The 13,380-nt window shown below is 41.5% G+C and overlaps 1 protein-coding gene across 1 annotated transcript in view; it reads left to right on the top strand.

Annotated features, from left to right (window-relative positions):
* Positions 1-641: 641 nt before the first annotated feature.
* The window catches only part of LOC127056388 (vesicle-associated membrane protein 2-like), a 79,241-nt gene continuing 66,502 nt past the window's right edge, over positions 642-13,380 (top strand). Inside the window, exon 1 of the mRNA XM_050964182.1 lies at positions 642-749. Within this exon, the coding sequence (XP_050820139.1) occupies positions 748-749 (2 nt within the window). The 5' untranslated portion in view covers positions 642-747. The remainder of the gene's footprint in view (positions 750-13,380) is intronic.

The following is a 13,380-nucleotide window of genomic DNA, read 5'->3' as shown; positions in this document are numbered from 1 at the left end:
AAAAGAGGAAGGCATAAGGAATTGCACATATGTGGAGGTAAATAGATATTTTTCCTTGTACTTCGGCAAGTGCTGAGAGTCCTCTGCAGTCTGGCTTTATTGCTGCACCCGATCAGAAAAAAAAATTGGTCCATCTAGTCTGGCATCCTGTCTCCAGTCAGGGCCAGTCTTGCATTTGCCTCTGGACCATCCAATACTGTATTGGGGGATTTTTTTTCCTGACCTATCTGATATTTATGCATGCTCTCCCTCTCTTAATCCAACAGTGTTCATCTGTCAGTTGGATCTTTACACTCATAATTTAACTACAGACATAGAACAGTCATGCTTCCATTGTTTAAGGAAAAAAGATACAAAGAATTCTTTGAATAAATTCAAAGATGGAAATATGCTTAATTTCCATGTACAATACAGCTGAGAATAAATGCCCTATTATTAAATCTAGAGGAGTCAGGATGCAGACATCTGGGGGGAAAGTTCCATTTATATTAGTCACTCTAAGACTTTATTCTGCCTAGAATTACAGAGGGTATGCATCTGTGGCTTTCCTCTACTTCCTAGCATGTGATGTGAGGTGCAGGCATGCTCAGTAGCTTATGCCTACCACTCCTATCTCAGTAACAGTGCCTACAATACTAAGAGACTGGTTGCATCAGAAGCAGAGCTGGAAAGCCATCTTTGCTAGCTGCTGAGAGTGAGAGAAACAGCAGAACCTTAGCAGATCTGCAGACTGTCTGACAGAAAACAATGTGAGTATCCCTTGTCATAGGAGTTTAATGAAAATGAGCTGCAGTGTGAGAATGAGGGTTTAGTATGTCTGGAGGGAAGGAGTTTGGCTAAATCAGCATCAAAGCACTGTCCATCAGTTGTGGTGCTGAAACTCTGAATACTCAGCTGTGAATGGGTGTGTTTCTTACTTCACAAAGAAATGATAGCAGCATGGCTTTAAACTGACCAAGATCCTTTTTGAAGCAAGGTTGGGTTATGGGATTGTATGTCACAGATTCTGTCTTATATCTGTCAATATCTGTTTACAATTATATTCCCCCTAAATGCTCGCTCTATAGAAGCGCAATACTGTGGCTGGAAAGTTCACTGCTGTTTCTGATACATGAAAAGTTGCTTGTTTGGGTTTTGGAGAAATGGCCAAGTAGTATGTTGTTGTTTTCAAAACCAAGTACAAATTAACTCTTACTATGAATGTTTCTTTTTATGTTTAATTGTATGTGGTGTGTAGGTGTGGTGAAAGGCTGGCTATGTGAATAAGGCATCTGAAGCTACTTTAACATTTGTGTAGCTGGCTGTCACATGAAAACTACATGGCATCCGTGTGAATCAGTGTCAGACTCTGAGGAGCATTTGCTGAGTGAGAGACCTCTCTTGTGTATATGGGGATCCAAAGTTTGATTAGACTTTGATTCTGTCTTAAACGGTCTGCTGTGGCTCTTAAACGGTGGGAACTCTGCTATGGCAGGCTGTGCAGTTTTTCCAGCTGCTGGACAGCAGTAAAAAGAATTACTAACGTGTTTACAATTCAAAATAGTGCTGAAACAAACCCTTCAAAACGCTGGGCCAAATCCTCCAATCAGTACAGTTCTGTAACTCACAATGAAACAATGCTGATTTATACCAGCTGAGGATCTGGACCTTTGTCCTCACTATCTGGTGCAATATGGTAATAAAATATTAGATATAAAATAATTTCAACTCAGTTATATTCAGCATCCGTCTGTTTCTGTGCAGCAGTGGATGACACTAACCCATCACTTCAGAATTATTTTATTACATCTTTAAATAGCTGTCCATGTCTTTAACTGTGGTGTAAATGCCAGCATTAATTTGCTCTTTTAGTCAACCAGTAAAACCTATTTAGTTAATAGTTACTCTGGAAAAACATTGGTGTAAATGAGACTAGATCTGCCCATGTCGTTTAGATACCTTGATTCTGAAATGCATCCTTTGATAACAACCTATAACAATCTACATGGGGGGAAAAATGATGAAAGAGGGCACTTCAAACTAAAAGACAAAGGTATAACAAGATCCAGTGGCTGGAAGTTGAAGTTGAACAGGTTTAGCCTAGAAATAAGGTGCAAATTTTTAACAATGATGGTAATTTACCATTGAAACAATTTACCCAGGATTGTGGTGGATTCTCAATCACCAGCAATTTTTTTTTATCAAGATGGGATGTTTTTCTAAATGATCTGTTGTAACTCAAACAGGGATTAAATCAGGGAAGTTCCGTGACTTGTATTCTACAGAGGGTCAGATCAGATGATCACAACTGTCCTATCTCGCCTTATAATCTATGAATCTATTAACATGATTGCATAAATGTTCATTTATGACTAGTCAGTCCAAACCAGCTGCAAAACATCTCAGAAGTATAAAAAGGTCAAATAATTCTAATACTATATAACATAAGTGGGCGGAAAAACATAGAGCCAGATCCTACTGGTATAGAAGTGAATGGAGCTATGCTGATTACTGTAAATAAAAAGTTGTGTCCTACTGTAAACTATTTCAATACAAAATTTAAAAAATATTACATCCAGAATCTTATTCTGAGATCTAGAATTTTTTTCATTTGCTTATTCACCTATTAAAATATCAGAAAACAAGCTTTTAACTACAACATCCAGAATGTCTCCAAGCCAAAGAACTGCTTTCTGAAAAATATCCTGGCTTAATGTGCCTCTCTGAACTTCTCCAAATGGTTATGCGCTTGCCAGCTCATTGTATGCTATTGGTGCTGCTGCCTAGTTGTGTCTATATCAGGAGTCAGAGGATGACGTCAAATACTTTGATCTGTATGTGAGCTGTTCTTCAATGATTAATGCAACAGTTTCCTGCTGCAGAATTATCATCTAAACTATTCAAACAAGAAACAGTTTTTCATACTATCTTTCTCTTACTAGTGTGTATTCATAACAGATTTTTTAATTAAAAATAGGTTGATTCAATATTAGTATGACTGGGTCTTTTGTAAAAAAGCTTGCATAAGTTTCTTTGTTGATCTAGGGAAAAAGGGAAACTGTTTTTATGTCGGATAATCTTTCAACACACTAATCATACAAAGCCAGGATAAATAAGCAACTTGCTATTAGGCAGATATTGATGTAGTTAGTTGGTTTCTGTTTCTCTGTGAAATGGATGTACAGAAAAGGAATTTAAAACTCCTTGATGAATGTCACCACTATCCAACTTTGAGTTATTGATGAATGCCAGAAGGTAAATGTGTGTTAACTAACAACCTGTAGCAACAACTAATGGTATTCATCAACTTGCAAAAGCTTATTGCTAGTGAACACCAAATACCAGGAAATGGTTTCTTTTCATCTTGTTGTAGAGCACCATAAACATGCATAGCACTTCAGACACTTGTAAGAAGACAAAGAACTGGTTCCTGAGGGCTTGTTTTCACATACTGCTCTACCGCTGCAGTGCTTTAGGCCTTGGCTACACTTGAGAGTTACAGCACTGTTAATGGTTTTATAGCTCTGTAACTCATTCTCCATCCACACTGGCAAGGCACGTACAGCCCTGTATCTCCATGGCTACAGCACTGGTTGTACTCCACCTCCACGAGAGGAATAAAGAGAATAGTGCTGCTGCTGCAGTGCTGGCTACACAGGGGATTAGGTCGGTTATAACTACATCACTCAGGGCTGTGGATTTTTCACACCCTTGAGTAATGTTGTTATATTGATGTATGTCTAGTGTACAACTGTGTTCAGTGACTTCAGTAGAGAGATGCTGACTTACAGCAACTGGCAATCTAGCCTCATGAGATTACAGTCTGTGTGATTCAATACAAATGATAAAGAAGGCTCAAAAGTCAGAGCAAACCTTATTGGAGAGAGGATCAGTACTGAAAGGTCAAATGAAAGAAGTGGGTTTAAAAGGAGGAATTTGAAGGAAGAGCAGGGGTCACTTCTTGCTTGCGAAGACGGGGAAACTGTTCCAAGCACAAGGATAAGAAATGAACTGAGAGTCAGGGGTGGGGGGAGAGATTGAGTGTCACCTCTTGGGGGGTGAAGGAGAAAATGATGATGGCATCAGGCATGTCTTTGATGCAATCCTGTTTATATACAAAGAATGAACAAACAGGAGGTCGTTTGTTTGCTCACAGTTTCAAGCCTCTCTCCAATCAGCACTCTGGCCAAAAACCTTTTTCTCAGAGTGTGACACTGGTCCTTTAAGAGCAAGGCCACTGCACCTCTGACTTATCAGCTCTCTCCAATTGGGTTTTAAGAGAGACCACCTGAGTCATATAAATAGGAGAGACCTGAGAACACAGATGAATGGAACAAAGGAAAAGGGCAGGTAAGAGCTACCTAGAGGAGACTGAGTCTTCAGAGAGTAGGAGGCTCTGCATGCTCTCCATGGAATAGGGTGACCAGCCAGCAAATGTGAAAAATTGGGACAGATAGTGGGGGGTAATAGGAGTCTATATAAGAAAAAGATGCCAAAATCAGGACTGTCCCAATAAAATCTGGACATCTGGCCACCCTACCATGGAAAGAGGGAGGAACTGGCTAGAAGGGTAGCAGAGAGGTTGTTTGCCAGCTGCCTTGAGGTAGAGAGTCAGTCCTGGAAGTTTAAAAGGGCTGAGAGCTAGGAGACGGTGGAGAAGTTAGTCTGCTGACCTTCTTGAGCCAGAGAGTTAATGCTGGAAGCTGAAGAGGGCTGAGTCAATGGACTGTGTTTTGGAAGGAAGAGTGATGGGACTGGTCCCCAGCAGTTGGATGGCCTGGAGAGTGAGGTTCTGAGACAAGAACAGGAAAGAACTGAGAGCGAGTGCTTATGGACTTGTGAGTGAGGAGCTTGAAAAATTGCTGTACATTTCTCTGTTTTACTGTGGGAATTGGGAAGAACAGCTTTGTTATGAGGGTTCTATGGACTATTTTAGATGTTTGTGAATAAATTATACCCAGAAGTGGTATTTTGAGTGGACAGCGGGAGAGACTTTGTTCTTTTTATGGTTGGATTGAGGAGAAACTGAGTCAGATGCACGTGTAGGTCCATGGCTTGCTGCAGGAGGGCATCTCAGGCGGGCTGCCTTCTTATGATCTCTCTTAGCTTTCTCTCAGGTTCATGTTACAAGGGCTTCTCTTGCTGTCTCCTGGGCTTTTCACTCTTTTGGCTGTTTCTGACTCAAACATGCACACAGCAGCAATAACAATCAGACCACAGACTCTGCGTTTGTGTTCAGTCAAGTCCTTTGGTGGTGGCTTCCAGCTCTCACTAACCAAAAGGGCATTTAATTGTACACTCATTTAGCCTGAATGGAAGGCAGACAGCATGTCCAACAACTTCACCGACCTTTGTGATCACCCGTAGATCAAAGCCAAGCGTCTAGATGTCTGTCACCCAATCTCCAGGAGAGAGCACTGGGTAAGAGAAAATGCAAGTGGAGAGAGACTTGTTTGTCTGTGGAAAATAGAACAATGCCAGTAGAAGATGTGATTATCGGAAAGAAACAAAACCATCATCATCAATGACTAATTAAATTAATCTAGCACAGTGATGCCCAAACTTTTCCTGTCATCCCCCCTCCACACACATTACTGCATAGTTGGCTCAGCAGAGAAGCTTGGGCTGAAGGTGGAGCTGGGGGCAGATCTGGGAATAGGGGAGGACTTGGGGCTAGAGGCGGAACTGCCCTGGGAGCGGAGAGGGAATGAGGGCTGAGTGGGGCTGGGAGTGGAGCTGGGTGTCGCTCCCTCCCTGCTCCCTGTGAGAGCTGACCCAGGCCCTGCCGAACATGCCTCTGCACCCACCTAAGGGGTGCACCCCACAGTTTGAGGATCACTGCTCTAGCACAAATGAATTCTGTTGCAGGGCACAATTCTTCTGAGATGCACAATAAAACAAAGCACCAGAATTCTCCCTGGTGCCACAGTGTGTCTCTGTTCATTTTTTTTTAAAAAATCCCTATCTTTTAGCAACAAGAAGTATTCACTGGATGGATAGTCTAAAACTGGTTCTGTTAATCAAAACAAAACCCTAACTGGCCAATTTCTGGGCAATTGCACTGAAGGCAATGGATTTACCCTCGTATCCGAGCAGAATTTAGCCTCTTTTAAATGTTTAAGTAGGTCTGTGTTAGCAGAGTTGGGTGATGCTTGGTTGGAGGTGCTATCTGCTCAAAAAGGGATAGGGAGGGAATGAAGAGGAGATGGAGCCATACACCCTTCTGACCACTTGCACTGACCAACAAAGCTTGCTGCCTGCATAGATCCATGTTCAGTAAAACAGAATTGGCGCTGACGGAAGAATTCAGTTTCAGATTCCAGTTGAACTTTGGTATTGATAGAAGTGATTCTGGATTCCAGCAGGACTTTTGTGTTCATTTAGGAATGGTCCAAGGACAGCTCCAAAAATCAGTGTTTGTAGGAAGCATTCAATCCCATGGGAACAATCAGGGCTTTTTTCTTTCAGTCATTGGGCCAATGGCTTTTTGCACAGGAGTTACTTTTCATACAGTTAATTCAGTCTCAGATCTCTCTTGTCTTCCCTACAGTCAGTCAGAGATTCTCTGATGTGTTGGTTTCATGCAGTCATAATTCTCAAAGGTGTGCAATTTACTCAGCCATTCCTGTCTCTTGCAATAGGAGCAAATGGTTCCAGTGCTGGTTAGGGTGCCTGTCTGGGTCACTTACTAGTCCATAGCATCTGGAAATAGATTGTTCATGAATCTTTTGGAATCTTCAGCAGGACGGGGATATTGGACCCACCTCCACAAGTCTCTTCCAGCTGCTGGAGCTTCCTGCAGCAGGGGGAGGCTCTTCGAAGTGGGTCTGGTCTCCCCCTGAGAGTGATAGTGGCCATGCAGGGGACGGATAAGTCCTCTCTCTCCCCAGTCCACCTGGGACTTGCAGCGAGGAGTCCCCTGACTGGGGTGCTCCCAGCAGCAAGGGGGAGAGCAGGCTGCATGGGGAAGGGCTTATTTCACGATTCATGACACATTTTTCATGGCCATGAAATTGATAGGGCCCTACTCATGAGATGTAACTTGTTGAAGTGTGGCTCTGCAAACACAGTCTTTTCAGAGAGAGAACTCCAGTTACTGAGTAGCTTTCATTCACCGTGTGGCGGCTGCAAGCGTGAGAGCCATTTGAAAAGCTGTGTTATTTGAATGGGCTTGACTCCATCTGGCTTAGGAGCAGCTCCCTTTTCTATCTGCTCTTTTACCCAGGCAATGGAGCCACTGAATGAAAGGATTTGAAGAAGTGGATGTTGTAAAGCAGGTGGGTTCTGTAAAAGATCATGTAACTTCATGGAACAGGAAAGAAGGGCTACTCCAGTGCTTGTGGAACTAGTACTGAGATGGAGAGACAGTGCATCCAGGAAGAAGAACAAGGCAGTGACCCCCTCCCCCAGTGATATTTGAATTACTGTAGTAACAAATGTATGTTTTCCCTGTAGCTGTCCTGTGGATCCAACTCAACCTTGACTAGGAGACAGCAATTCTAGGAGTGAGAGAATATTGTCTTCAGGCCCAGTTTGTACTTGTCCTCCCTGGGACTCATTGCAGTTGTCAATTAGCCCCAATTAACTGAGATTGTCTCCTTAATGTTGTGGTTGCTTTTCCCTGGTGCCTGTATGGAGCCCTCCAAGCTCTTTTCACCATAACCTGTTGAACAAGCACAAGATGATGGCCACCTTAAAAAAGCTAACTACTCAGTTATGGCAACCATATGTTTTCTGCACAAAGTAGTAATTTATTGAGAGCTCTGACTGTACATTTATAACTGTTTTGTCATTTGCAATTATATCATCACTTCTGTACTGGATGAAATAATTAGAATGGACTTCATCACTCTAATGTTCTTGTCCAAATAATTGGAAATATTTGAACAAGTTTCTCACTTATTCCAGATGTAATATTTAGAAGAAAATACGTGGGAAAGAGGTGTTTTTTCTTAGTCTCATAACAAACAAGGCAAAAATCTGGTTTACAGATTGTATGTTAATGAAAGCAACAGACGTACCTCTGCCAGACTCAAACAGAAGCATCGCTGAGAGAATTATTCTGGAAAGTGTTGAGATTCTCCTATGACTATGTTTTGGGAGGTCAGAAGGGCATTATTTCAAGAAACATCTCTGAACTTTTAAATATAATTGGCACCTTTGAATGCATTCTAATGTGTTGCAGTATCTTCTAAACGTAGGCCAGCTAGCCCAGTAGATTTATGCACTGACCCTGCATAGATATAGCTGGGGTCAAATTCTATATTGTCTCGAGTTAGGCCATGTCTACACCATGGTGCCATGCTATGGGCTGCATACAGGGAGAACACACACATGCAGACAAACATCTAACAAACTCTAGGCAATCTCCTTCTAACTGGCTAAAAGTCTCCATCTCTCTGAATTACTGGGGTTTGCTTGTTTTGAAGCCTCTATTTGCAGTGGGAACACAGCACTGTCTCACTAATGGACAGTGCAGGCATTTCATATAGCAATAATCGTGCATGTGCAAGGGGGAAAGTGACAAAGGAGAAGAAAATCCTAGTGATACCAAATGCTGCAAACTGAAATAGGCAGGAATTGCCTCAAGAGATGGGTGCATTTCAGCAGTCAGAGAGAAGGGTGGTAGCCACTTGCACAACTGTTCAAAGTAAGCACTGCAGCCATGTGGAGCCTCAGGAGGGGAGAGTTTTAGCACAATGCCACAACTCCAAAGGGAGCAAAGAAAGAGAGATCCCCAAGAGACCAAACCCCATGTGAGCTCCATGGTGCACAGAGGAGTCCATCCACTGCTATACTCCTTCACATGGTGCAGCTTACTGCACTTGATGTAGGCTGTTGCAGAGAAGAGAGGATGAGTCCATAGCCCCACTTCCTATCTACCCCTTCAGGCCTACTTGTGCCTCAGGAAAACAAGTGAGGGGGCAGAGAGACTGCAACTATGTCTGGTGGGCCAAATTTTTAAGTGTTCAGCACCCCACAGTTCCCACTGTGACACTTGTGGTTGAATTTTCAAAAGACTCAACATCTAGCGTACACCCAACATGCAGAACTCCTCAGAAAATCTCACCATCGATTTAGTTGTCTAAATGAGAGAGGGGCTGTAGATGTGTAGGGACATGATGACATAGCCCCTTAGGCCTCCCCACAACTCCTGTGCACCCACAAAGGGCTAGGCAGGATTTGGTTCTGCAGAAAGACTCGAGGAAACCAGCCAAATGCAGAAAGATCAAATTGCCCTGATATACATTGAAATACTGAGTTGCACAGTGTGCATAAATTCCAGCTTTTTATAAATACATAGACTCAATAATGATTTCCTAGAAATAATTAAATTAATTAATTGTGCCTAGAACCACTTATTCTCTACTTCCAAAGGTTAGGGGATGGAAATTCCATTTATTCATTTACATTCAAATACTAAAATAACTCTTCTTTATGAATCTGGCCTTAGACAGGGAAGGGCCTTAATTACAGCATGCTACAGCTGGGCAAAGGCAATGCTGTGTGCAAGTATTTGCCTTATCTGCTACCACAATCCATCTCTGTGTGCCGTTTAATGCATGAAAAGGCTGCTAACATGGGCAAAAATCTTTTGCCCATGATATTTGAAGTTCACAAACGTGTTTCTAGGATTGGGTTTTTATTGCTGATGTCTGTCACAGTCTCAGTTCAGAGTCTGGCTTAGCACAGAGGTCAGCACTGAAAATTTCTGTTACCTCTCTCTGGGATAAAGATGTCAAAAAAGTAGTAGTTAAAAATGTATGTGTTTGTTTTTATTTAAATGCTGTGTGGAAGCTGGTTTGTGGGAAAGCTTCCTACATTTCCTGCTAGATTGACTGTGGAATCTGTGAGATTTTCTTTCTCTCCTTCAGATACTTTGGCAGCATCCAGCCCTGGCACTTTACAAAGGTAAAATATTCGCAAACAAGTTCTTGGTGACCATTCGGTTTGGGAGTGGGGGACCAAAGGGGAAATCCCACTCAATGCCAGGATTTAGAAAAAAACACACAGAAAGCAAACTAATCACCTAAACCTCTAAGGTGCTGGAAACCTACTGGCACTGACTTCACTTAGCATTGACAATGCTGAGCACCTCATTGGAGGTAGTTCAACATCTTTCAAGATGGAGTCTAATCTAGTGTAAATCTCCTACAGACACAAAATACATGGTGGAAAGACTAATACATGAGTATGCATTAAGAACTAGAAATACTAGTGAATAAACACAACTATGACGTAGTTGGCATCACAGAGACTTGGTGGGATAATACACATGACTGGAATAGTCATACAGAACTATTCCATTCAGTTGTATTATCCTATCAAGCCTCTGTGATGCCAACTATGTCATAGTGCAGCTTGCTCAAGACGAACAGGCAGGGAAAAACGGGTGGGGGCGTTGCCTTGTATAAAAAAGCTGTATACACATGCACTGAGGTTGGAAATAGGAGATGGAGTTGTTGAAAGTCTCTGATAAAAGGGATAAAAAAACAAGGGTGATGTCACGATATGGGCCTACTACAGACCACCTAGCCAAGAAGAAGGGATGGGTGAGCTAATAAAATCATCCAAAGCAGTGATGATGGGGGCCTGCAGCTTCCCAGACATCTATTGGGAAAATAATACAGCATGACACACATGATCCAAGAAGTTTTTGGAATGGATTGGAGACAATTTTTTATTTTAGAAGGTGGAGAAAGCAATTAGGGGAGAGGCTGTTCTAGATTTAACTTTAACAAAATGGGAAGAACTGATGAGAATTTGAAAGTGGAAGGCAGCTTGGGTGAAGTGGTTATGAAATGATAGAGTTCATGATCCTGAAGAATGGCAGGAGAGAAAACAGCAGAATAAACATAATGGATTTCAAGAGAGTAGACTTTACAAAACTCAGTTGGAAGGTAAGATCCAATGGGAAGCAAGTCTAAGGGGAAAAAACAGTTCTGAGAGAATTGGCAGTTTTTCGAAGAGACATTATTAAGGACATGAAAGCAAACTATCCTACTGTGTAGGAAAGATAGGAAGTATGGCAAGGGACCATCGTGGCTTATTCCGGAGATCTTCAATCATCTGAAACTCAAAAAAGAGTCTTATAAAAAGTGACACTAGGTCAAATTACAAAGGATGAATATTAAAAGAACACCACAAGCATGTGGGGACAAAATTTGAAAGGCCAAGGTGCAAAATGAGATTAAACTAGCTGAAGTCATAAAGGGTAACAACAAATATATACAAACAAATATATTAGAAGCAAGAGGAAGACCAAAGACAGGGTAGGCCCGTTATTCAATCTGGAGGGGCAATAATGGAAAATGTGGAAATGGCAGACGTGCACAATAACTCTTTTGTTTCAGCTTTTACCAACAATGCTCAAAGGGCTAACTGAGGAGATATCTGAACCATTAGCCATTTTCGAAAAACTCATGGAAGACGGGAGAGGTTCCAGAGAACTGGAAGAGAGCAAATATAGTGCCAATCTATAAAAAAGGGAATGAGAACAACCTGGGGAATTAGACCAGTGAGCTTTCAGTACTCAGAAAATTAATGGAGCAAATAAACAATCAACTTGCAAGCACCTAGATGATAATAAGGTGGTAAGTAACAGTCAGCATGGATATGTCAAGAACAAATCATGTCAGACCAACCTAATAGCTTCCTTTGACAGGGTAACAAGTCTTGTGGATAGGGGCACCTCTAGGTGGTTGGAAAACCGTTCCCAGAGAGTAGTTATCAATGGTTCACAGTCAAGCTGGAAAGGCATATTAAGTACAGTCCTACAGGGATCAATCCTGTTCAATATCTTCATAAATGATTTAGATCAGGGGTACCCAACCTACGACTGTGGGCCGTAAACAGCCCACCAGAGCATTTCATAAGGCCCACAGTCTACTTCAACACAATTTACTAACGGCCAGTTCATTAGCACTTTATCATTGTGTTTACTTCAGTTTATACAAGTGTGTAAATATACAATAGTGTACATAGCTTGTTTCTGTCTAAATACATACAAAACAAGCTGAACTTAAAGTCACCTATATTGATTTATATTTTAAATCTTATTAAAATAGGTAGAATCTGTTTGGTCCACAGAAGTTTGTGCTTATGTTTATGTGGCCCTCCTGTATAGCAAAGTTGGGCACCACTGATTTAGATAATGGCATAGAGAATACACTTATACAATTTGTGGACAATGCCAAGCTGGGAGAGGTTGCCAGTGCTTTGGAGGATAGGATTAAAATTCAAAATGATCAGGACAAACTGGAGAAATGGTCTGAAATAGGATGAAGTTCAATAAGGACAAATGTAAAGTACTCCAATTAGGAAGGAACAATCAGTTGCACACATAAAAATGGGAAATGATTGCTTAGGAAGGAGTACTGTGGAGAGGAATCTGGGGGTCATAGTGAATCACAAGCTAAACATGAGTCAACAGTAAGACACTGTTGCAAAAAAAGCGAACATCATTCTGAGATGTATTAGCAGAAGTATTGTAAGCAAGACATGAAGAAATAATTCTTCCGCTCTATTCCATTTTGATAAAGCCTCAGTTGGAATATTGTGTCCAGTTCTGGGAGCCACATTTCAGGAAGGATGAGGACAAACTCAAATATCCAGAGGAGAGTAACAAAAACAATAAAAGATCTAAAAAAAATGACCTATGAGGAAAGATTTGAAAAAAATGTGTGTTTAGTCTGGAGAACAGAAGACTGAGTTGGGAACATAAGTCTAGCAGTTCCTACCATTCTGGTAGCTTTTTTGACTACTGCTGCACTTTGAGAGAAATGTTTTCAGAGAACTATCCACAACAACTCCAAGATCTCTTTCCTGAGTGATAATAGAAAGTTTGGACCTCATTATTTTGTGTGTACAGTAACTCCTTGCTTAATGTTGTAGTTATGTTTCTGAAAAATGCGACTTTAAGCAAAATGATGTTAAGTGAATCCAATTTCCCCATAAGAATTAATGTAAATGGGAGGAGGGGTTAGGTTCCAGGGAAATTTTTTTCACCAGACAAAAGACTCTGTGTGTGTGTGTGTGTGTGTGTGTGTGTGTGTGTGTGTGTGTGTGTATACACACACATACCCAGTATAAGTTTTAAACAAACAGTTTAATACTGTACACAGCAATGATGATTGTGAAACTTGGTTGAAGTGGTGAAGTCAGAGGGCGGGATATTTCCTAGGGAATGCCTTACTGCAAAATGATGAACTAGAACAGCTGAACCCTCACAGGTTAACACATTGTTTTTAATATAGCCTCACACTCTAGAAGGCAGCACAAATGGAGGGAGGGGAGACAGCATGGCAGACCGAGACACACACCCTGTGTGTGAGAGAGAGATGCGCATTGCCCCTTTAAGTATGCTGACCCCACTCTAAGTACATTGCCTTTTAAAGTAGA

This window comes from Gopherus flavomarginatus, chromosome 8, assembly GCF_025201925.1.
Source record: "Gopherus flavomarginatus isolate rGopFla2 chromosome 8, rGopFla2.mat.asm, whole genome shotgun sequence".
NCBI lineage: Eukaryota > Metazoa > Chordata > Testudines > Testudinidae > Gopherus > Gopherus flavomarginatus.
This window is presented reverse-complemented; position numbering and strand designations above follow the sequence as displayed.